The sequence below is a fragment of the Macaca thibetana genome, chromosome 16 (assembly GCF_024542745.1).
Source record: "Macaca thibetana thibetana isolate TM-01 chromosome 16, ASM2454274v1, whole genome shotgun sequence".
NCBI lineage: Eukaryota > Metazoa > Chordata > Mammalia > Primates > Cercopithecidae > Macaca > Macaca thibetana.
In genome coordinates this window covers 20180164-20203020 of record NC_065593.1, presented here as the reverse complement: position 1 = coordinate 20203020, position 22857 = coordinate 20180164, and the positions used below count along the sequence as shown (strand labels likewise).

Below are 22857 nucleotides of genomic sequence, written 5' to 3'. Positions count from 1 at the left end.
AGTTTCTCCAAGCCCTCAGCTGCCCTGTTGATGCAGGTGTTGCCCCGACCACTCTCTGGTGTAGGCTGACCCTTCATTCTCCTGCCGCCTCTACATGTGGACGCTCCTGCTTGAGCCCAGCCTCAGCCCTCTGCTCCCTTCCCCCGAAGACGCATGCCTTCTCCCTTCCAGGCCAATGGCAGCCCGCTGCCAGCTCCAGCCCCTGTGTCTTGCTGGGCTCTCGGTCTAGCACCTGCCCTGGCCACTGGGTCTCCTCACTTGGAAGCCCCAGCAACAGCCCTTCCACTCCACATGTCCCAACCAAACGACCCTTCCTCCTCCTGAAACAGCTTCCCCCTCTGGGTTTCCACTTCTGTTAGTGCGGCCGCCAACTTGCGAGTCTTCCTTCCCTCAACCCCCACATCCCTTTGACCGAGTCCTTCGGTTCTTCCTTCTTTTCCTTTGCCAAAGCCACCACCCCACCAAGGTTTACAGCCTCTTACACCCACATGACCACACATACTTCCCCGCTTTCGCTCCTGATCTTGTCTGTCCATCTGTCTGTTCATTCCTACATACCCAGAAGAGGCCTGGCATGACACACATATAAGGCTGGGAGACGGGGCCCTTGCCGTTCGCAGGTTCTCGATCTGTCTGGGGTGAGGACGTGTGAACGCACGAGGCAGTGTTCTTGTTTACCAGCCGCCTGGGGACGGAGGACAGAGGCACTAACGCTGCCTGAGAGTGGAAGCTTCACAGGATGGTGGTTTCTGAGCAGCGTTTGGAAATAGGGAAGGGTTTCCAGGCAAAGAAGAGAAGGCCCAAAAGGAAAGGGTTAAGCAGCTTCAGCAACCCGGGTGCAGTGGCACACCTGAAATCTCAGGTACTCAGGAGGATGAGGCGGGAGGATCGTTTGAGCTCGAGTTGGAGGCTGCAATGAGCTATGCTCACACCACTGCACTTCAGCCTAGGCAACAGAGCCAGACTCTGTCTTGAGGAAGGGAGGAAGGAAGGTAGGTTAAGAAGCACTGCTTGCTAGAGGACAGAAGATGAACTTGGAGAAGTGGCCTAAACAGCACCATGGAGGGTGAGGGGCATGAACTCCCCCAAGGGCAACGAATGGGGCACCCACGGAAACTTATATTTTTTACACAGGGTCTTGTTCTGTCACCCAGGCTGGAGTTCAGTGGCACAAACATGGCTCACTGCAGCCTTGACCTCCTGGGCTCACGCGATCCTCCCACCTGAGCCTCCTGAGCAGCTGGGACCACAAGTACACACCACACCCAGCTAATGTTTGAAATCTTTTGCAGCCACTGAGATATCTGACACCATCAAATCTAAATCTCAGTCTCCAAAGGCTCACTCCCCACAGACAGCCTTCCCCCACACCCACTCTCCATTCCCTCCTTCCCTGACCCAATCAGCAGGCATTTACTAACCACCTGCTGTGCACGAGGCACTGTGCTGGCATTCGGAATGTAGCCATGGACAGGGACACCTGTGCCTACCCTAGTGGACCTGACAGTCTTGGGGACAGACTGACCTGGTGACTGACTCCCAAGGCAGTGTCAAGGGACGGGCAGGGCCATCCTAGGGAGGGGAGCAGTGTCAGAACTCTGCTCAGCTGAGGGGCCACTTTCCTGGAAAGGGTAACAGGGAAACACCTATTGCCATTTTTTTTTTTTTTTTTTTGAGATGGAGCGTCGCTCTGTCACCCAGGCTGGAGTGCAGTGGTGCAGTCTCGGCTCACTGCAACCTCTGCCTCCTCGGTTCCACCCATTCTTTTGCCTCAGCCTCCCAAGGCACAATGACATGAATTTAGGCTGGCTGATTCATGCATTCATTCGGCTAATATTTACTGAGCCCGCCACCATGCCCGGCTAATTTTTGTATTTTCAGTAGAGACAGGATTTCATCCTGTTGGCCGGGCTTGTCTTGAACCCCTGACCTCAGGTGATCCACCCGCCTCGGCCTCCTAAAGTGCTGGGATTACGGGTGTGAGCCATGGCGTCTGGCCCACTGCTTATTTTTAGATTCGACTTTTAACGTCACCTCCTCCAGGGAGCCTCCCGTGACTCCCCTGTTGGCCACGTCAGATGTGCCTGCTGGTGCCCTCAGACCCCACTCTACGTTCCCAATCGTGGCACTTCTTTTTTAACTTCTTTATTTTCCTGTTACATCACTAACAATTCTAACTCTGTAGACACACATAATATAGAAAGAGAAAGTCTCCTCTGGTTGCCTCTGACAGAGGGAACCTCTAGGAGTTAGTTATACATTTCTGTCCACAAATAAACTGTACATATAGGCCAGGTGCAGTGGCTCATGCCTGAAATCCCAACACTTTGGGAGGCCAAGGCAGGAAGATCACTCAAGCCCAGGAGTTTGAGACCAGCTGGGCAACAGGGCAAGACCTCATCTCTACAAAAATTTTTAAAAATGGTTAGCTGAGTGTGGTGGCGTGCTCTTGTGCTCCGGTCCCAGCTTCTTGGGAGGCTGAGGCAGGAGGACTGCTTGGGCCAGGATGTTGAGGCTGCAGTGAACAGTGTTTGTGCTACTGTGTTCCCGACTGGGCAACAGAGAAAGACCCTGTCTCCAAAAAAAAAAAAAAAAAAAAAAAAAAAAAAAAAAAATTTGACCGTGCTCAGTGGCTCACGCCTTTAGTCCCGCACTCTGAGAGGCCGAAGCAGGCAGATCACCTGAGGTCAGAAGTTCGTGACCAGCCTGGTCTACATGGTAAAACCCTGTCTCTACTAAAAATACAAAAATTAACCAGGAGTGGTGGCACAGGCCTGTAATCCCAGCTACTCTGAAGGCTGAGGCACAAGAGTTACTTGAACCCAGGAGGCAGTGGTTGCAATGAGCTGAGATCACACCACTGCACTCTAGTCTGGGCCACAGAGCAAGACTCCGTCTCAAAAAAGGAAAAAAAAAAAATTATGGCCGGGCGCGGTGGCTCACGCCTGTAATCCCAGGGAGGCCGAGGCAGGCAGATCACCTGAGGTCAGGAGTTCGAGACCAGCCTGGCCAACTTGATGAAACCCCGTCTCTACTAAACATACAAAAATTAGCTGGGCGTGGTGGTGGGTGCCTGTAATCCCAGCTACTTGGGAGGCTGAGGCAGGAGAATGAACCCAGGAAGCAGAAGCTGCAGTGAGCCGAGATCATGTCATTGCACTCCAGCCTGGGTGACAGAGAGAGATTCTGTCTCAAAAACAAAATTAAAAAAGAAAAAAAGCAGTGGTTAGAGGTGCCAGTGGGGCTGGGGGACAGACAGGAGAGAGGCTGTGAGGCACAATGACGTGAGTTTAGTCTGCCTGGTTCATGCATTCATTCAGCTAATACTCACTGAGCACACACTGTGTGCCAGGCACAGTTCTAGGCACCAGAGAGCACAATGAGCAAAAGTTTTGTTACAAAACGGACAAAATCTCTCTCTTGTGGGAGTTCACATTCTAGCAGGGAGTTGGTCCTGAGGCCACAGAGGCAGGCAGGGGGTCCAGGGGTCAGGTCAGACAAGGACTTGACAGCTATGCAAAGGGTTTGGGGTGGGCCCTATGGGCAAAGGGAAGGGGGGCCCTATGGGCAAAGGGAAGGGGGGCCCTATGGGCAAAGGGAAGGGGGGCCCTATGGGCAAAGGGGGGGCCCTATGGGCAAAGGGAAGGGGGGCCCTATGGGCAAAGGGAAGGGGGGCCCTATGGGCAAAGGGAAAGGGGCCCTATAGACAAAGGGAAGGGGGGCCCTATGGGCAAAGGGAAGGGGGGCCCTATGGGCAAAGGGAAAGGGGCCCTATGGGCAAAGGGAAGGGGGGCCCTATAGGCAAAGGGAAGGTGCTGAAGGATTTCAGGCCAGGTGTGACAGGACATTTGTCCTGCATCCCTCCCGGTGACATCAGATGACTCTTTCTAAAACACTGCTCACTCTGTGCCCAGCAGGAAGCCACCAAGCCAGCCCAAACAAGGGCGGTGGGGCCCCAGCCGATGACTCACCCATCTCACTGTTGACAGTCACCTCTCAAAGGGCCTGGCACGTTCTCACTTCCAGGCCTTTAACAGCGGCAGGTCCTCGGCTTGAAGCACTTTCTCCCGCCTCTCTGCTTTTCCCTGGCTCTCCCAACTTTCCTGGCAGAAACTCAAGCCCCACCTCCAGATTGTATGAAGATCAGCAGCTCTTCCGCCAATGGGAACCGACGCCAAAGGGTAGGTGCCAGGGCAGGTGCAGCCACTAACTACAGCCACAGATGGAACCAGATTCGTCACCTTCCGGATCACCTTGCTCCTCCCTCTGCCTCCTCTTTCTCTGTTCTAGTACAAGTCACTCCAAAATCATATACAGAGTTCAACTACATAAAGCTAATGTTGGCCGGGCGCGGTGGCTCACGCCTGGAATCCCAGCACTTTGGGAGGCCGAGGCGGGCAGATCACCTGAAGCAGGAGATCGAGACCAGCCTGGCCAACATGGTGAAACCCGTCTCTATTAAAAATACAAAAATTAGCCAGGCACGGTGGCAGGTGCCTGTAATCCCAGCTACTCGGGAGGCTGAGGCAGGAGAATGAACCCAGGAAGTGGAAGCTGCAGTGAGCTGAGATCATGTCATTGTACTCCAGTCTGGGTGACAGACGGAGACTCCGTCTCAAAAAAATGAAATACATAGGCCGGGTGAGGTGGCTCACGCCTGTAATCCCAGCACTTTGGGAGGCTGAGGCAGGCAGATTACCTGAGGTTGGGAGTTCAAGACCAGCCTGGCAAACTTGGTAAAAACCCCGTCTCTACTAAAAATACAAAATTAGCCAGGTGTGGTGGCGGGCGCCTGTAATCCCAGCTACTCGGGAGGCTGAGGCAGGAGAATTGCTTCAATCTGGGAGGCAGAGGTTGCAGTGAGCCGAGATCGTGCCACTGCACTCCAGCCGGACAACAGAGTGAGACTCCATCTCAAACAAACAAACAAATAAATAAAGTAAAACAAAATAAAGCTAATGTTGAGACGCCGGTACACGACACTGTTTATACAGTGAAACAAACAAACAGAAACGATACTTCCCTGCACCCTGGGTCTGAGCCCCAGCTCCGCCTCTTGTCAACTGCGTGACCTGGGCACGTCATCTAGGCTCCCTGTGCCTCCGTTTCCTCATCTGCAGAATGGGGGTAATTTTGGCACCAACGCTAGGGCTGCTAGCCCGGAGACGGAGATTTCAGACGGGGCATGAGAGCTGTGGGATGAGCCAGGTCAGCCAGGTGTGGTTCATCAGGGAAGCGTAACAGTATGGAGAGGTGAGGAAGAAACCAGCCAGGTGTGAATGGGGGAGGGCCAGAGAGGACGAGGGAGCCAGCGATGACAGGACCGAGGGTCACAACCAAGGCACTAGTCTACCTACTTCCGACTCACGTCCTTCCCAACTGGGACAAGCCCAAGAGCCACCCTGAGCCTCCTGTCTTCATCTACCAAACGGGCGCAGCCCCATGGCTGGAGGACTTGGGTGGCAGGGAAGCCCCTGGGCTCCTAGCACAGCACCTGGCACATGGGAGGGTTCAGCTCGTGTCCTCTTTGCAGCAGGGACCCAAGATCCAGGAAGGGGAGAAATGCAGGGCCCGGCTGCTTGGGGGTGGAGGTTGAAACTCGAGGAGTCCCTGACTCTGCCATGGGCGTCCCTCACCCACCTAACCCAGGTCCGGAGCAGTCAGGAGGGAGTGGAGCAGGCACCATCTCAGGAGTTCCTGGCTCCCATGCCGCTTCTTCACTCACCTAGCAGCAACCTCGAATTCCAACCCCAAGCCTTTAGAAGAGACCAAGAAAGGGAAGAGGAGGCTGCAGTTCTTCCCAGCGTTAACCCTGAGCCTGAGTTCTTCCCAGCATTTTTGCCTGAGTCTGAGTTCTTCCCAGCATTATTGCTGAGCCTGAGTTCTTCCCAGCCCTGAGCCTGAGTCCTTCCCAGTGTTATCCCTGAGTCTGAGTTCTTCCCAGCATTATTGCTGAGCCTGAGTTCTTCCCAGCGTTATTGCTGAGCCTGAGTCCTTCCCAGTGTTATCCCTGAGTCTGAGTTCTTCCCAGCATTATTGCTGAGCCTGAGTTCTTCCCAGCGTTATTGCTGAGCCTGAGTTCTTCCCAGCCCTGAGTCTGAGTTCTTCCCAGCATTATCCCTGAGCCTGAGTTCTTCCCAGCATTATCCCTGAGCCTGAGTTCTTCCCAGCGTTATCCCTGAGCCTGAGTTCTTCCCAGCATTATCCCTGACACTGAGTTCTTCCCAGCATTATCCCTGACACTGAGTTCTTCCCAGCGTTATCCCTGAGCCTGAGTTCTTCCCAGCATTATTCCTGAGACTGAGTTCTTCCCAGCATTATCTCTGAGCCTGAATTTTTCCCAGCATTATGGCCTGAGCCTGAGTTCTTCCCAGCGTTATGCCTGAGCCTGAGTACTTCCCAGTATTATCCCTGAGCCTGAGTTCTTCCCAGTGATGTCCCTGAGCCTGAGTTCTTCCCAGCATTATCCCTGAGGCTGAGTTCTTCCCAGCATTACCCCTGAGCCTGCGTTCTTCCCAGCATTATCCCTGAGCCTGAGTTCTTCCCAGCATTATCCCTGAGCCTGAGTTCTTCCAGCATTATTGCCTGAGCCTTAGTTCTTTCCAGTGTTATCGCTGAGCCTGAGTTCTTCCTAGCATTATCCCTGAGCCTGAGTTCTTCCCAGCATCATCCCTGAGCCTGAGTTCTTCCTAGTGTTAACCCTGAGCCTGAGTTCTTCCCAACATTATTGCCTGAGCCTGAGTTATTCCTAGCATTATCCCTGAGCCTGAGTTCTTCCTAGTGTTAACCCTGAGCCTGAGTTCTTCCCAGTGTTATTACCTGAGCCTGAGTTTTTCCCAACATTATTGCCTGAGCCTGAGTTCTTCCCAGCCCTGAGCCTGAGTTATTCCCAGCGTTATCCCTGAGTTCTTCCCAATATTATTCCTGAGCCTGAGTTCTTCCCAGCCCTGAGCCTGGGTTCTTTCCAGTGCTATCCCTGAGCCTGAGTTCTTCCCAGCATTAACCCTGAGCCTGAGTTCTTCCCAGGACTATTGCCTGAGCTGAGTTCTTCCCAGCATTGTCCCTGAGCCTGAGTTCTTCCCAGCGTTAACCCTGAGCCTGAGTTCTTCTCAGCATTATTGCCTGAGCCTTCCTTTGCTCCTCCCTTCCTCCTGACTGAACATCCCAGAACTACTTGGTTCCATTCCACAAATACAAGTTAGAACCCCTAGGTGCCGAGAAGCTTCCATTGGGGGCCACAGAGATGATCAGGGATTAAGGTCCTGATCTCACAGGACAGATGCACCCCACAAGTGACCGTGCACATCTTCCGAACTGCAATGGGGTCAGTGGTGGGGTGGGTGTGAAAGCTTCACAAGGGAGGGCGTGTGAGCGGGACCTGGCAGCACTGTGCAGACTCTGGCATCACAGAAACCCAAGTCTCAATAATGCTCTGGCCCCACTGGCTGCATGGTCTTGGACAAACAATAATAATATTAATAGTTATTATTAAGAGATGGGGTCTTGCTCTGTCACCCAGGTGAGGGTACAATGGCTATTCACAGGCGTGATCCTAGCACCTTTCAGCCTCCAACTCCTGGGCTCAAGCGAGCCTCCTGCCTCAGTTTCCCACATAAAAAAAAAAAAAAAAAAAAAAAGATGGGATTATGGGAGTGAATTCACAGGCGTGATCCTAGCACCTTTCAGCCTCCAACTAATCAGTTTCCCACATAGATGGGGGGCTCAGCCCTGCAGTTTCCCAGCTGGGATTATCTGAACCACCATGCCCAGCTAATCTTAGCTTCTCTGAGCCTCAGTTTTCGCACCTGTAATGTGGAGATGGTTACAGCACCTACTTCAAAGAGTTGTTGAGGGTCTTAAATGAAACCACGCACATAAAAGGTTCCGGACAAGCCTCTTTAAGCAGCTGTGATGAGGAGGAGGAGGAAGAGGATGATAGGGACAATTATGATGTTTTTTTCCTTTTTTTTCTTTTTCTCTTGAGATGGCATCTCACTCTGTTCCCCAGGCTGCTGGAGTGCAATGGCGCCATCTCAGCTCACTGCAACCTCCTCCCCTATTGGGTTCCAGCAATTCTCCTGCCTCAGTCTCCCAAGTAGCTGGGATTACTAGTGGATGGCACCTGCCACCACACCCAGCTAATTTTGTGTGTGTGATTTTACTAGAGACGGGGTTTCGCCATGTTGGCCAGGATGGTGTTAAACTCCTGACCTCAGGTGATCCACCCACCTCGGCCTCCCAAAGTGCTGGGATGACAGGTGTGAGCCACCACGCCCGGCTAATGGTGAGGATTTCAATTCACCTCCACCCTTATCTTTGGGTTCTCCTGCAGGCTAGAGTCTAAACCTGTTTCAATTTTACACTGACAAAGCATTCTACCAAACACCATCTCACAGAAACCTCACAACAGCTGTGAGGTTTGAGCCGTGTGAGGTCAGGAGGGAGGAAATTCTCAGTGCCTTCACTCTACAGATGAGCAAACTGCAGCTCCGGGGAGGGAGTGGTGAGTGACACTCCTCAGGCCGCACAGCGAGACAGCAGTAGAGCGGGGACAAAACCCAGTTCTCTCTGCCTTGCGGCCCCTTTTTACTGAGCTTCCCAGGAGGGGAGACAGAGGAGTCTGTGGCCTGTGGGGAGTCAGATTTTCTGGAACACCATGGTCCTGGCTTAGGAATCTACATCTCCACTTGTAGCTGAGATGAGTCCCGGCCCTTCCTTCTCAGAGTGAATCCGGGCACTCTCAGCTGAATGGAGCCACCAGTGGTCTATGGGCCTGGCCCTGCCGTGCTACCCTGCTCAGCCTGGACCTGGGCAGGGTTTGTGGGATACAGCTTCAGGTGTCACCCTAATACCTCTGTGGGGTGCATGTCTTGGGGACACAAACGAAGACAAAGGCAGAGAGCAAGGCTGTGGGAGGGCGTGTTGGAGAGAGAGGAGCATATGCCCTGTCAACACTGCAGAGACCCAGCCTCACCCGGGGCCACCCCACGTGGCAGAAAGGAGGTTGACTGCAAAAGCAGTTTCGGTCATTGTGCAGCCGATATTGATCAGACTCGGTCTTTGCAATGCTCTTGGTCCCCCAGCCCTCTAAACCCGGTGAGAAAGGTCTCGAGGGCCCTGGTGGCCAAGGGCTGTGCATTTCGGTGAGCCAGGCCTGACGCTGCAGGCCTCCCCTAATGCTGAGATTCCGCAGCACCTTCCTGCAGCTGCCCACAGTGGGGCCTCCTCCCCACTACCTTTCAGGGGAGTTAGAGCTATTTAGAGACAAGAAAACTGAGGCTCAGCGGTATGAGGACACTTGCCCAGTGTCTCACAGCTTAAAGAGTAGCAGATTTTCGGCCGGGCGCGGTGGCTCAAGCCTGTAATCCCAGCACTTTGGGAGGCCGAGACGGGCAGATCACGAGGTCAGGAGTTCGAGACCATCCTGGCTTAACACGGTGAAACCCCGCCTCTACTAAAAAATACAAAAAACTAGCCGGGCGAGGTGGTGGGCGCCTGTAGTCCCGGCTACTCGGGAGGCTGAGGCAGGAGAATGGCGTAAAAACCCGGGAGGCAGAGCTTGCAGTGAGCTGAGATCCGGCCACTGCACTCCACCCTGGGCGACACAGCGAGACTCCGTCTCAAAAAAAAAAAAAAAAAAAAAAAAAAAAAAAAAGTAGCAGATTTTCTTTCTCTTCTCTTTTCTTTTCTTTTGAGATGGAGTCTCACTTTGTCACCCAGGCTGGAATGCAGTGGCAAGATCTTGGCTCGCTGCAACTTCCGCCTCCCAGGTTCAAGCGATTCTCCCACCTCAGCCTCCTGAGTAGCTAGGATTACAGGCGCCTGCCACCACACCTGGCTAATTTTTGTATTTTTAGTAGAGATGGGGTTTCACCATGTCGGCCAGGCTGGTCTTGAACTCCTGACCTAAGGTAATCTGGCCACCTCAGTCTCCCAGAGTGCTGGGATTCCAGGCGTGAGCCACCGCGCCCAGCCTGAGAGCAGTAGATTTTCATCTGTGCAAAGCTTAACTGCTTTCCATCTTGGGCAGCTGAGAGAGTAACAGTGTGATACTTCATTTTCTAGGTCAACTTGACTAGGCCACAAGGTGCCCAGATATTTGTCCACACATTAATCCGGACATATTTGTGAGGCGTTTGGGATGAGGTTGATTATTTGTATTGAGTAGAACAGAGTCCTCCCCAGTGTGGCTGGGCCTCATCCAGTCCACCGAACACCCGAATCAACAAAAAGGTAGAATAAGAGGAAGCTCCTCTTGCCTGACTCCTTGGGTGTGGGCTGGGATGCTGGCCTCCTCCAGCCTCTGGGCTCGGACTGAAACACTGGCCCTTCTTGAGCCTCGAGTCCACTGGCTTTGGAGCTGGAATTTACATCGCTGGCTCTCCTAGCTCTCAGGTCTTTGGACTTGGACTGGAACTAATATTGGCTGTCCTGGGTCTCCAGCAATTGACTGCAGGGATTAGAACCTCTAAGCCTCCATAATCACCTGCATCAATTCCTTCTAATACATTTCTTCGTATGTAGATGATATAGATATAAACACACACACCCTATTGGTTTTGTTTCTCTAGAGAACACTGACGAACACAAAGACTCAACCCTGGGCTTCCCGTTGGCTGCATGTTTGGGCGTGGAAGGCTCAGCGACAAGGCCGTGCCAGAAGCCGGATATCTGAATATCTAGAACAATTGTCTGATTTGGTCCAGAAGTCCTCCCTGTTCCCAAGGCCCCAGCAGGAAGCCTGGTAGGGGAGGGGACCTGTTTGGCCAAATAAGCACAGCCAAGTCGCAGAAACCTGGGTCTTTTATTAGCAGTATTTTAAACCAAAACATCCCCAACCAAGCACTCAGGAAGCGGCGTCAGTGGCCTCCAGGCACCCTGTGTAAACAGCAATACTTGCAGAGTCCACTAGGTGGGGCCAGTGACCCAGCGGAAAGCGCAGACATGCTGCCCCAGGAGGGAAGGCAGGTGCCCGGGAGAGGACCTGTGCCAGAACCATCCCCAGGCTGGACACGTGCTCCCCACCTCTGCCTTGCGTGGCTTCCAGCCGACAGTGTAAACATCAAACCTGAGAACCACAAGCACTTTAGGGGGCAGTCACTCCAGCATCTCTGGATATCAGGGCCCTCCAGCCAAGTGGGTCCCTCGTGAGCCACCAAGCAAGATGCACAGCCACTAAGTCAAGTTCTGTCCCGAAGCCGCAGAGCGCCAGGCGGGGGCATCTGTGCGTGACGCCCGTGATCTGTCTCCCGAGAGAAGGCACCTGCCAGCACCAAGGAATCGGAAAATCGACAGACACCGACGCCAGCCGTGGTGGTCACGTGACGAGGACATGGCACGGGGACAGGGAGCAAAGAGGGAGGCGGCGCGAGGACAGGCAGCGGCAAAGACCCTGGCCCCACACCGGGATCCCACAGCATCTTCCTGCAGCTTCTCACCGTGGGGTGGGAGCCGAGTCCCCCGGGCGGGGCTCTGAGCCCTGCTGTGGTGAGAGCTGAAGGCAGAGATGGGAGCAAGTCGTCTTCTTGCTCTCCCCTGGTTGGCCCCGTTCACATCCCTAAACACCTGCTCTGCCCCCTTGGGTTACTATTTGTACCCTGAGCCCAATGCCTCCAAAGGACCAGGGCAAGAAACCTGCCCCTGCAGGTCTGAGATGCTCGTCTCTAACCCGCTCCCCGTCTTAGGGCAGGGCAAAAACACCCCAGAATGTCAGCTGTGGGGGGCCCAACACCGACCAACCCCCTCGCCGGCCCCTCTGCCTCCCACCTGCCTGCCCCCTGCCAGCCCTTCCCAAACGTGCATGGCTGGGCTGCCGTGAAACTCTGCCTCGGCCTCTGTTGCCACGGCAACAATGTGGCTTCCCCCAAGTGGGAAGCCCGTTGCCAAGGCCCCTGTTGCCAAAGGCTATAACAGCCACCCCGGTGTGTGAAGAGGGGGTGAGAGCTCCGTCGGGGGGTGGAGGGTGGCCAGGGAGGCTGGCGAGGGAAGGAGTAGGGGGGTTCTCAAGAATGGGAGCGTTCAGGTGGTCTCAGCTGGAGTAGGGGGCACTAGCCCCTGGAGGAGGAAGAGGCAGCCCGTGGCATCTCAGCGATTGCTCCTCTGGGGACGTCGGAAGGCAGAACAGAGACCCCCCCACAAAACGTGCCTGGATGAGCCTCATCAAGCAAGGATGGGGCACTCCCACCGCCCCCTGCAACACACACCCCTGACCAGACGACCCGCTTGGATTCTCCCCAGCTTCAGGCAAACAACCCCCTAGAATCTCTGTTTTGCTCGTTCATGTGTCTCTGATGCACACACACAAGCTGCACCCAGACAGCGTCAGTCCCTGTCGCCAGGAACACGTTAATGACAAGGACTGCAAACCCTCCACAGTTTCTATCCCTGGCCTGTCTCAGAGCACATACTTAATATTCCTTCTACAACGCTTCTCTCCGGAGCAGAGCTCTCGTCTCTGTCAACAAGGAGAGGTGGACGCCATCAGAGTTGATTCCCTTCCAAAGTGAACAGAGGAGGGCTGGAGGGGCAGCTCATTGCACCCACAGGGAGCGCCAGGCCCAGGCTGGCTTTGCAGGGGCAGCATCCGAATACCTGGAGCCCACGGGCCACGCATGTAGCCACTGCCCAGCCTGGGTGCAGAGGGGAGGAGAGCCTAGTTCTCTCCTGGGTCCTCTTGAGGAAAGGGGCTAACGGGGGAAAGCTAAAAGAGGCAGAGAGGGGTCTGGGAGGCCTAGGGAGCAGATGGCTACTAGGGGGTAAGAGACAGGGGTGGCAGCACTGGCAAAGCAGGTGGGGAGGGGAGCCTGAGCCTGAGAGGGGCCCAGGGCCAGGACGAGATGACAAGGCACCAAGAACGGCCAGGTCCAAATGTCTCCAGTCCCAATCTCTCGAGACCAACCCAAGCAGAGCCTGGCCCACGACGCCCAGGCCTTCCCGTCACCCCTCCCCAAACCCAGAAGGAAAAGCCGGTGTACCTACCCCAGGAGCCAGCCCCTCAGGTGGAGTCGGGGAGACGCCATCCCCCCCGCCCTGGCTGCGGGCGCTGAGCTGCGGGGACATGGTGGGCGACTCGTCGATGTACGGCATGGTCTCTGAGCCCTCCGGGGGCCCCTTCTGCTCCTCATTCCCCTCTCCGTCGTACTCGTCTGTCCCGTAGCTGAAGTCTGAGACAAGGAACAAGAAAGGCCACTGAGAATCCTCCACCAGAGCTGCCAGGGACTGGTAGCGCAGTGGGCGCCGGCGGCGGCCCCCGGCTGCCATGGCCCCGGCCGCACCATCCACGCCTGGCCCAGACGGGGGCTGTGAGGGGCCTGGGCCTGGTGAGGGGCCGGGGAGAACCAGCAGGCACTAGGCTCTGCACGCTCCGGGGCTGCTGGGAGGCGGGGAGGAGCAGCTCTGCTGTTGCTACCCGTTGAAGAGCATGTCAGCCGCGTATTTCAAGCTGCTGTTTTCTTTGCCTTCTGCCTAATTCCAAGTGTAAAAATTAACAGTGGGAGCAGGAGGCAGGACGCTTCCAACTGTCCTATCTGAGTCACCATTTTGCTTTTTATAGGGAATAAGGAGGTGGGGGGGGGCCGGGCAATGTCACTTCCTGTGGCCCTCCTCCTTGGGTACCATTTGTACTGAGCCCACTCCCTCCAGGGGGCCAGGGCAGGTTCTGGGGTGTGGGAGGGGAGCCCTCAGTCCTCAGAACAAGGCCCTGCATGGAGGACGGAACCCAAGGCAGCAGGGCGTGGGCGAGGAGGCTGTGCCCAGGCCTGGCAGGGACAGGGGCTCACAGCAGACTCCTTGGAGCCGGCACTTATTTCTATCACCCCAACATGGGCTTCCTTCAGAGGAGGAGGGAAGAAAAGGCGACCGGGAAGTTCAGCCCCGTTAACCCCCCAGGGCTGCCAGCACCACACGGGCTCCAGAGTCCAGGCACGGAGCCCACCCACCCTGGGACGGGAGGCTGAGCCCGTGCAGCGAGGGGAGTGTGCAGGGCAGCAGCTCAGGGCTTCACACTTTCCGAAAGGGTTACGAGGGTGGCCTCGGAAAGGCCCCTGCGTCCAGCCCCACCAGCAAGGCTGCAGGAGACACCCTCCCACAAACCGGCCCCTGCCCGTTGGCCTGTTTGCTTCCCCAGCCCTGACCGGCCACAACCGGGAATGGAGAACGCGACAGTGTTGCTTCCAGGGGCCGTGGTGGACCTCCTTGGGCTGGGGCCGCCAGCGGGGGAATGGACACCCCTGTCACACTCGGACAGGGGTAAGACTCAGCACTCGTGCAGGCCAGCGGAAGCCGGCACCACAGTGTGTCCTGGAGACACGAACATCACCGTGCCGGCAGCCTTGGGGCCAGCGGGAGCTTCCTACACACTGGACTGCCCAGTGGCGGCATCTGCTTGCTAAACACTCCCCAGGTATCTTCCAGGCGCGACTCCCTGGCCAGGCATCTTCGAATCTTGTGCAGTGTGATGGCGGAGGCTGGCTGAGCCTGCCCTGCCATCTGCCCAGACATCCTTTCCTCCAGGTCGCCCTCCCTATGGCACCTGGCCCCCTGGCACCTTAGTGAATCCTGCCCCTTTGTCCTTGAGCCCCTGGGGTAGGAGGTGGGCGTCTCAGTCATCACTGTGCACCAGCATCCACGACCCCACCTGTGGCAGCTCTCAGGAAAGTGTGTGCAGCGAATGAATGGGCAGAGGATCGCACCATCTGTCTCAGGTCTGAGGCTTCAGCCAAGTCCCGGCCAGCCAAGTTCTCCACGGGGGCCCCAGCTCCTCCCTCTGCTGTCACAACACCCCAGCCCACAGGCAACCAGCAGCCGGAGAATGGTGTCAACAGGTCACCAGGATGCCTGGCCACAGCCATGCTCTGCCCAATCTGGCCTTTTGGCAGCCGAGCGCTTCCTCCAGGCTCGCTGCACCTGCTTCTGTCGGCTGCCTCTCCTCGTCCCTGAGCCAATGCCCCATTCAGCTGCCAGGGGACATGGACTAGTTTTTTCCCTAGACAGGCTTGTGTATGAAGAACCACAGGACCCAGAGATACCTACTAGTGAGATGTGTGTACACCACACACCCGGGCAGGACCCAGGACGCCCTCCCACTGAGATATGTGTACACCACACACCTGGGACATAAGGCCCAGTGCCCTGGAGGCCATGACACCTGTGTCTGTGGCTGGCGGGATGTGAACTGACTCTGGTCCTTCCAGGGGGAGGAGGAAGCCGGGCCCTCCCTCCTGCCTCCTCCTCTCCAGAAGGCTCCAGGCTGCCCTGTTAGTGCCTGGAGTTAAGGACAAGGAAAATAAGGAATAGTAGACCCCGGCCTTGCCCACAGTTTAGATTCCAGCCGACCAAGCACACTCTTCTGTACGCTGACCAGTTCCCAGGGGTCGCAGCAATGGAACCCACACACTTGGGAGATTGTCCAAGAGCACGGGGGGAAGGGACGGCAGGGAAGGCGGCTGAAGGTCTCTCTGCCCGTCTCCCCATGGGCACAGTTCCTCCTGATCAGAGCAGAGGACCCCTGGCCCTGCTATCTCCTGCTCCTTCCAGCCTGGATGTTTCTGGGGAGGCAGTTCTTTCTTTCGCCCATTTACATACAATTGCTGAAGGTCACAGGATCTGAATCCAGGTCTCAAATGCCCTCCCTTTCCCTCTGAATCTCACTCCAGAGAAGTCCTCTTCCATATCCCTCCTCGTTAAGGGGGGCTGACCATGGAGCTGAACATGGGGGGCCTGAGGATGGGTTCTGGCGGGGGGTAGGCCCAGGGGCAGCAAAAGTGCTTGGTCTGCGAACATTTCCAGGGCCTTCCCCTTTCATTTCTGCCCCCATAAAACCGTAAGAGCCCAGGAAACGCCAACCAGGAAAAGGGGTACAGAAAAGATGGGGAAACCAATCCTCAGAGAAGGCCCTGGGGGAGGAAGATGGGGACCTAACTGAGCACAGGCTTCAGCCTCCAACGGCCACAGGTGGGTACGCTGAGCAGACAGTGGCTTGCGCACCAGATCTCAAAAAAGAAGAAAAGGCAGACAAGGCTGCTGGCAGCCAATACCATTTCCCCGCCGACTAACAGAGATCCTACTGTATTCGGAGTGGCAGTGCACCCAGCGGCTAGTTCAAAGACACCTTTCCTGATGGTGTGAGCCATATGATTATGTTCTGGCCCACGAGATGTTACATGGATACGTGTGGAACTTGGAGGAAGCTGCTGAAACAGACTGATTTAGCGAAAAGGTACACTACCCACGCTGCCCTTGTTCCTCCTTCTGTTGCTGGTTTGGAGAGTTGATGGGATGGCTGGAGCCCCAGCAGCCATCCTGAACCATGAGGTGAGCTGAGGATAGAAGCCAGCACTGAAGACGGCTGAGCAGAAAGCTGGGAGTCCAGGTCACTGATGGCACAGTGGAGCCCACCCCAGGATGGTCTACCTCTGAACGTTTTTACAGAAAAGAAAGAAAAAATGCCAATGCTATTTAAGCCTCTGTTACTTGGTTTTTCTATTATCCGAAGTCAAACCTAAGGTGATTTTTCCCTGACGACCCCACTTTGGTGCTTTTCCTGTGACTGTCACTGTTCCTTCTCAGGCTCCTTGGCGAAATCTTCTTTCTCTACCTATCCCTTAAAAATTGCTGTTCCCGGCCGGGCGCGGTGGCTCATGCCTGTAATCCCAGCACTTTGAGAGGCCGAGGAGGGCGGATCACAAGGTCAGGAGATCGAGACCATCCTGGCTAACGCGGTGAAACCCCGTCTCTGCTAAAAATATAAAAAATTAGCCGGGCGCAGTGGCGGGCACCTGTGGTCCCAGCTACTCGGGAGGCTGAGGCAGGAGAATGGCGTGAACCCGGGAGGCAGAGTTTACAGTGAGCCGAGATCACACCACCGCACTCCAGCCTGAGTGACAGAGCGAGACTCCGTCTCAAAAAAAAAAAAAAAAAATTTGCTGTTCCCATGGAGGGGAACATCACACACTGGGGCCTGTTGGAGGGTGGGGGGCAAGGGGAGGGAGAGAATTAGGACAAATACCTAATGCATGTGGGGCTTAAAACCTAGATGATGACACCCCACAAGGTATGCCCAGACTCTAATTCCTGGGACCTGGGAACGTGACCTTATTTGGAAAAAAATTCTTTGTAGATGTGATTAAATTAAGGATCTCGGCCGGGCACGGTGGCTCAAGCCTGTAATCCCAGCACTTTGGGAGGCCGAGACGGGTGGATCACGAGGTCAGGAGATCGAGACCATCCTGGCTAACACGGTGAAACCCCGTCTCTACTAAAAATACAAAAAAAACTAGCCGGGCGAGGTGGCGGCACCTGTAGTCCCAGCTACTCGGGAGGCTGAGGCAGGAGAATGGCGGGAACCCGGGAGGCGGAGCTTGCAGTGAGCTGAGATCCGGCCACTGCACTCCAGCCTGGGCGACAGAGCGAGACTCCGTCTCAAAAAAAAAAAAAAAAAAAAAAAAAAAAAAGGAATAGAATAAATAAGGCCGGGCCCGGTGGCTCAAGCCTGTAATCCCAGCACTTTGGGAGGCCGAGACGGGCGGATCACGAGGTCAGGAGATCGAGACCATCCTGGCAAACACGGTGAAACCCCGTCTCTACTAAAAAATACAAAAAACTAGCCGGGCGAGGTGGCGGGCGCCTGTAGTCCCAGCTACTCGGGAGGCTGAGGCAGGAGAATGGCGTGAATCCGGGAGGCGGAGCTTGCAGTGAGCTGAGATCCGGCCACTGCACTCCAGCCTGGGCGACAGAGCGAGACTCCGTCTCAAAAACAAAAAATAAAAATAAAAATAAATAAGTTAAGGATCTCAAGATGAGACAGATCATCACCGATTAACCGGTGGGTCCTAAATCCAGTGCTGTGTCCCTGTGGAAAGAGAAAGGGGCAGACACAGACAGAGGAGACGACAGAGGCAGGGTTTGGAGTGGGGCTGCCACCAACCAAGGAATGCCTGGAGCCACCAGACACCGGGAGAGGGAGTAAGTGAGAACTCTGCCCCGGCAGCCTGGGAAGGGGCCACCGCCTGCCTGGCTGGGACTTTGATTTCAGATTTCTGGTCTTCAGACTGCGAGAACATCAATTTCTGTTGTTTTAAGCCATCAAGTTCATGGCAATCTCTAACGGCAGCACTAAGACACAAATGCAGCGCCTGACATGCACACAGCTCGCCCCTCTTTGCACATGCTGCTCCTGTGCCTAGAAAACCCTCCTGGCTGGGCATGGTGGCTCACGCCTGTCATCCCAGCACTATGATGTGGGGCATCCTCCGAGGCAGGAGGATCACGTGAGGCCAGGAGTTTGAAACCAGCCTGGCCACACAGGGAGACCCTGTGTCTATGAACACACACACACACACACACACACACACACACACACATCCCTCCTTACCCCTTGTCCACCTGATGAAATCCTGTTTTGTCCTCAAATCTGCCTCATCTGTGCCCTCTCTTAGGAACTTTCCTATGTTCTGCATATTACGACAATACTTGAATACTGAAAGCACTTTTTTTTTTTTTTTTGAGATAGTCTCGCTGTCACCCAGGCTGGAGTGCAGTGGCGCGATCTCAGCTCACTGCAACCTCCGCCTGCCAGGTTCAAGCCATTTTCCCGTCTCAGCCTCCCGAATAGCTGGGATTACAGGAATGTACCACCACGCCCGGCTAATTTTTGTATTTTTAGTAGAGACAGGGTTTCTCCACGTTGATCAGGCTGGTCTCCAACTCCTGACCTCGTGATCCGCCCGCCTTGGCCTCCCAAAGTGCTAGGATTACAGGCGTGAGCCACTGCACCTGGCCAATAAAGCACTTTTACAAGCCAATGAGAAAAGATGAAAACCTCAAGTTTCTAAATGTGTAAGAGAAATGAAGAGAAAACTAAAAAGAGAACTACAAATATTCAGAGTGCACTAAAAAGAACGTTAACCTCATTTGTAATCAAAGACAATGTAAAGTTCCATATAGTTTTCACTGTTCGTATCAAACTGGCAAGGATTTTAAGATAATAATGACAATATCCATAGTTGTCAGGGCACAGGTACTCGCAGAAACTCTTGGAGACTGCCTATAACTGGCACAACTTTTCTAGAGTCAATCTGGTAACTGGTATCAAGAGGTTTGGTGGTTGGTACAAGCTTTACACCCAGCGTAATAAGATTATGATCTATGATACTAGTTATAAATGAACATAAAAATAAAGTTATAAGTCACAGGGCTGTTTGTGTGAAATATTAAAAACAACTTGAATTATGGGATTGGTTGAGTCAATTACGGTTTTTCTACAAGAAGGGCTGCTATATAGCATTAAAAACTATATGGATGATGAATAGTATCTTATCAAGTGCAAAAAGATTAATAACGGTAATGTACAGTGTGTTACAATGTCTGAAAAAAGTAAAAATATATGTGCATAGGAAAAAGGCTGGAAGGCTACAACACGAAATTATTAGAGCATTCTGATTCTGGAAATTTATAAAAAATGAATATACGGCCTCTGCTCTCTAGGGCATGGCAGACACCCAACACCCTCCTTCCCTTCATCCTTGCTTACTCGACCCTCATTTTCTAGAAGTGGCAACAGCCCAGTCCCAGGCAAGGTACCCCCTTTCTCTGCCTCTCTTATAACCAGGAATGGCCGCCCTACACCATTCTGGCCAGTGAGACCCAAGTGAAGCATTCTGGGGCCTCTGGCAAGGCCCTGCCTCTGATGATGACAAAGGGACTTTTTGCCTTGAACTCATAGGGGATGACTGGAGTTACAGCGGCTTTACCGCTGCCACAGGAAGAGGTCAAGAAAGAACAGAAGCCGGGCGGGTGGCTCACGCTTGTCATCCCAGCAATCCGGGGGGCTGAGGCGGGCAGATCACCTGAGGTCAGGAGTTCGAGACCAGCCTGGGCAAGATGGTAAAACCCCATCTCTACAAAAAACTACAAAAATTAGCGGCGCGGTGGCTCACACCTGTAATCTCAGCACTTTGGGAGGCCAAGGCGGGTGGATCACCTGAGATTAGAAGTTTGAGACCAGCCTGGTCAACATGGTGAAACCCCATCTCTACTAAAAATACAAAAATTAGCCAGGTATGGTGGCGGGTGCCTGTAATCCCAGCTACTCAAGAGGCTGAGGTAGGAGAATCGCTTGAACCCAGGAGGCGGAGGTTGCAGTGAGCTGAGATCGTGGCACTGAACTCCCGCCTGGGTGACAGAACGAGACTCCATCTCAAAAAATAAAAATAAATTAATTAATTAAATGAAATTAAATAAATACACAAAAGAAAGAACAGAGCCATTTCGCTCATGCTGTTCAGCTACTAAGCCACACTAGGAAGAGCTCGTCTCATTTCGTGCTAATGCGAAATGTAAGTCCCTAGACATTAGGCTTTCTGCTGCTTGAAATGAACACATTTCCAAATAATATCCAGGAAAGGTAGTCCAATCAGCAATCACATCTCCGAGATACTATGACAGAGGCCTCGAAGGCCCGGCGAGGCAGGGGGAGGGAGTGGGCAACACTCGGGGCGAGGAGGTGGCTGAGGAGGCTTCGGTGCCACGCTAAGGAAGACAGTTCATTGCTGTGGCTGAGGGCAGGGACCCTGCGGTCCGGCAGCGGAGGTTCCAGCCCACGCTCTGGCACTTCCTAACCTCTCTGTGCCTCTGAAGAGTGCCTGGCACAGGGCGGCTGCTCCTACATGGATACGGGTTTAATAAATGCGTGTGAAACGGGGGACGACACAGGATCGAGCGCACGGGCCGCTGGGGGCGTTAAACTGCATAACACACGTAAGGCAGTTAGCACATAGGAAGCACCGGATCCATCTCAGCTGCTATTATTAATGTTATTAATTGGATCTTGAAAGCTGTGTGGGTGCCTGCCAGGCGGGTGGGGGACAGGAGCAGAGTTTCAGGCAGTGAGAGGAGGCTTGGCAGTGGCACACAGTAGGAAACAGCAGGGCCCCTGGAGGGGACTATAAATAGCTGGGAGGGCTAGAACACAGTGAGCGGAGGGGGAGAGGGCCGTGCTGGAGAGGAGGCAGGGACCTGCTCCTGAGAGACTCGTGGGCTGAGCCGAGAGCTGCTCAGGACTCAGTGAGGACGGGGGACCTGGCCCATGACCCTCTACAGGCTCTTGTTGGCCACATCATTGCTGAATATTGCTAACTTTATTTTTTATTCTTTTTCTTTTCTTTCTTTTTTTTGAGACAGAGTTTCACTCGTCACCCAAGCTGGAGTGACACCCTCCAGCCCGTCGCAAGGGTGATACAAAGGCTGATTGTAGGTGATAAACTTATTTTCTGGCCAAGAATTGAGGATGGGAGTGAGAGAGGGAAGAGCAGCTGAGGGAGCCCAGCCCTGACCATTATTCCACCAAAGCAGCATCAAAAGTCCTCAAAGAGGCCGGGTGCAGTGGCTCACACTTGTAATCCCAGCACTTTGGGAGGCTGGAGCGGGCAGATCACCTGAGGTAGGAGTTTGAGACCAGCCTGGTCAACACGGTAAAAGCCCGACTATTAAAAATACAAAAATCAGCCGGGCATGGTGGCAGGTGCCTGTCCATAATCCCAGCTATTCGGGAGGCTGAGGCAGGAGAATCACTTGAACCCAGGAGGTGGAGGTTGCAGTGAGGCAAGATTGTGCCACTACACTCCAGCCTGGGCGACAGAGCAAAGCTCTGTCTCAAAAAAATAAAGTCAGGTGGCCGGGCGCAGTGGCTCAAGCCTGTAATCCCAGCACTTTGGGAGGCCGAGACGGGCGGATCACGAGGTCAGGAGATCGAGACCATCCTGGCAAACACGGTGAAACCCCGTCTCTACTAAAAAGTACAAAAAAACTAGCCGGGCGAGGTGGCGGGCGCCTGTAGTCCCAGCTACTTGGGAGGCTGAGGCAGGCGAATGGCGTGAACCCAGGAGGCGGAGCTTGCAGTGAGCTGAGATCCGGCCACTACACTCCAACCTGGGCAACAGAGCGAGACTCCATCTCAAAAAAATAAAAAATAAAAAAAAAATAAAGTCAGGTAATGTGATTTCTCCAGTTTTGTTATTTTTGCTTTGGTTCCATATACATTTTAGCATTTTTTTCCATTTCTGTAAAGAATACCATCCTTTGAGCATTCTTCTTAAAGTCCCTGGGATATTCAGAATGTTCAGTGAGCACTGGCTTAAAGTCACCCCCTGCCTTGGCCCCTAAGAAGAGAGTCAGCCTGTCCTTCTGTCCTTTGAAGCTTCGAAGCCAGGCATGGACGCCTTTTCTAGGATGAAAGTCCTACATACGTCTTCTTCCAATAGACGGCTGTTTTGTCTACATTGAAAACCTGATGTTTTGTTTTTGTTTTGTTTTGTTGTTGTTATTGTTTGCGATAGAGTCTGCTCTGTTGCCCAGGCTGGAGTGTAGTGGTGCGATCTCGGCTCACTGCAATCTGCCTCCCAGGTTCAAGTGATTCTCCTGCCTCAGCCTCCTGAGTAGATGGGATTACAGGTGTGCGCCGCCAGGCCTGGCTGATTTTTGTATTTTTAGTAAAGATGGGGGTTTCACCATGTTGGCCAGGCTGGTCTTGAACTCCTGACCTCAAGTGATCCACCCACCTTGGCCTCCCACAGTGCTGGGATTACAGGCGTGAACCACCATCAGATTTAGGCGCCTGGCCAAAAATCTGGTGTTTAGTGCAGTGACCTTCCTTTACGGTCTTTGCTAGATCTTCTGGACAACTGGCCGCAGCTTCTCCATCCGTACCTGCTGCTTCACTTTGCCCTTTCCTGTTATGAAGGCAGCTTCTTTCTTGACCCCTCATGAACAAATCCCCCTCATGAACAAATCTCTGCCAGCTTCAAACTTTCTTTTTTTTTTTTTTTTTTGAGACAGAGTCTCGCTCTGTCGCCCAGGCTGGAG

General features: G+C 54.0%; 1 protein-coding gene across 3 annotated transcripts in view; it reads right to left on the bottom strand.

The window, feature by feature from the left end:
- ABR (ABR activator of RhoGEF and GTPase) overlaps positions 1-22857 on the bottom strand; it is a 230897-nt gene that overhangs the window by 110014 nt on the left and 98026 nt on the right. For all 3 annotated transcript variants that reach the window (XM_050763519.1, XM_050763522.1, XM_050763520.1), the window contains exon 2: positions 12979-13163. In XM_050763519.1, coding sequence (XP_050619476.1) covers positions 12979-13163 — 185 coding nt within the window. The remainder of the gene's footprint in view (positions 1-12978; positions 13164-22857) is intronic.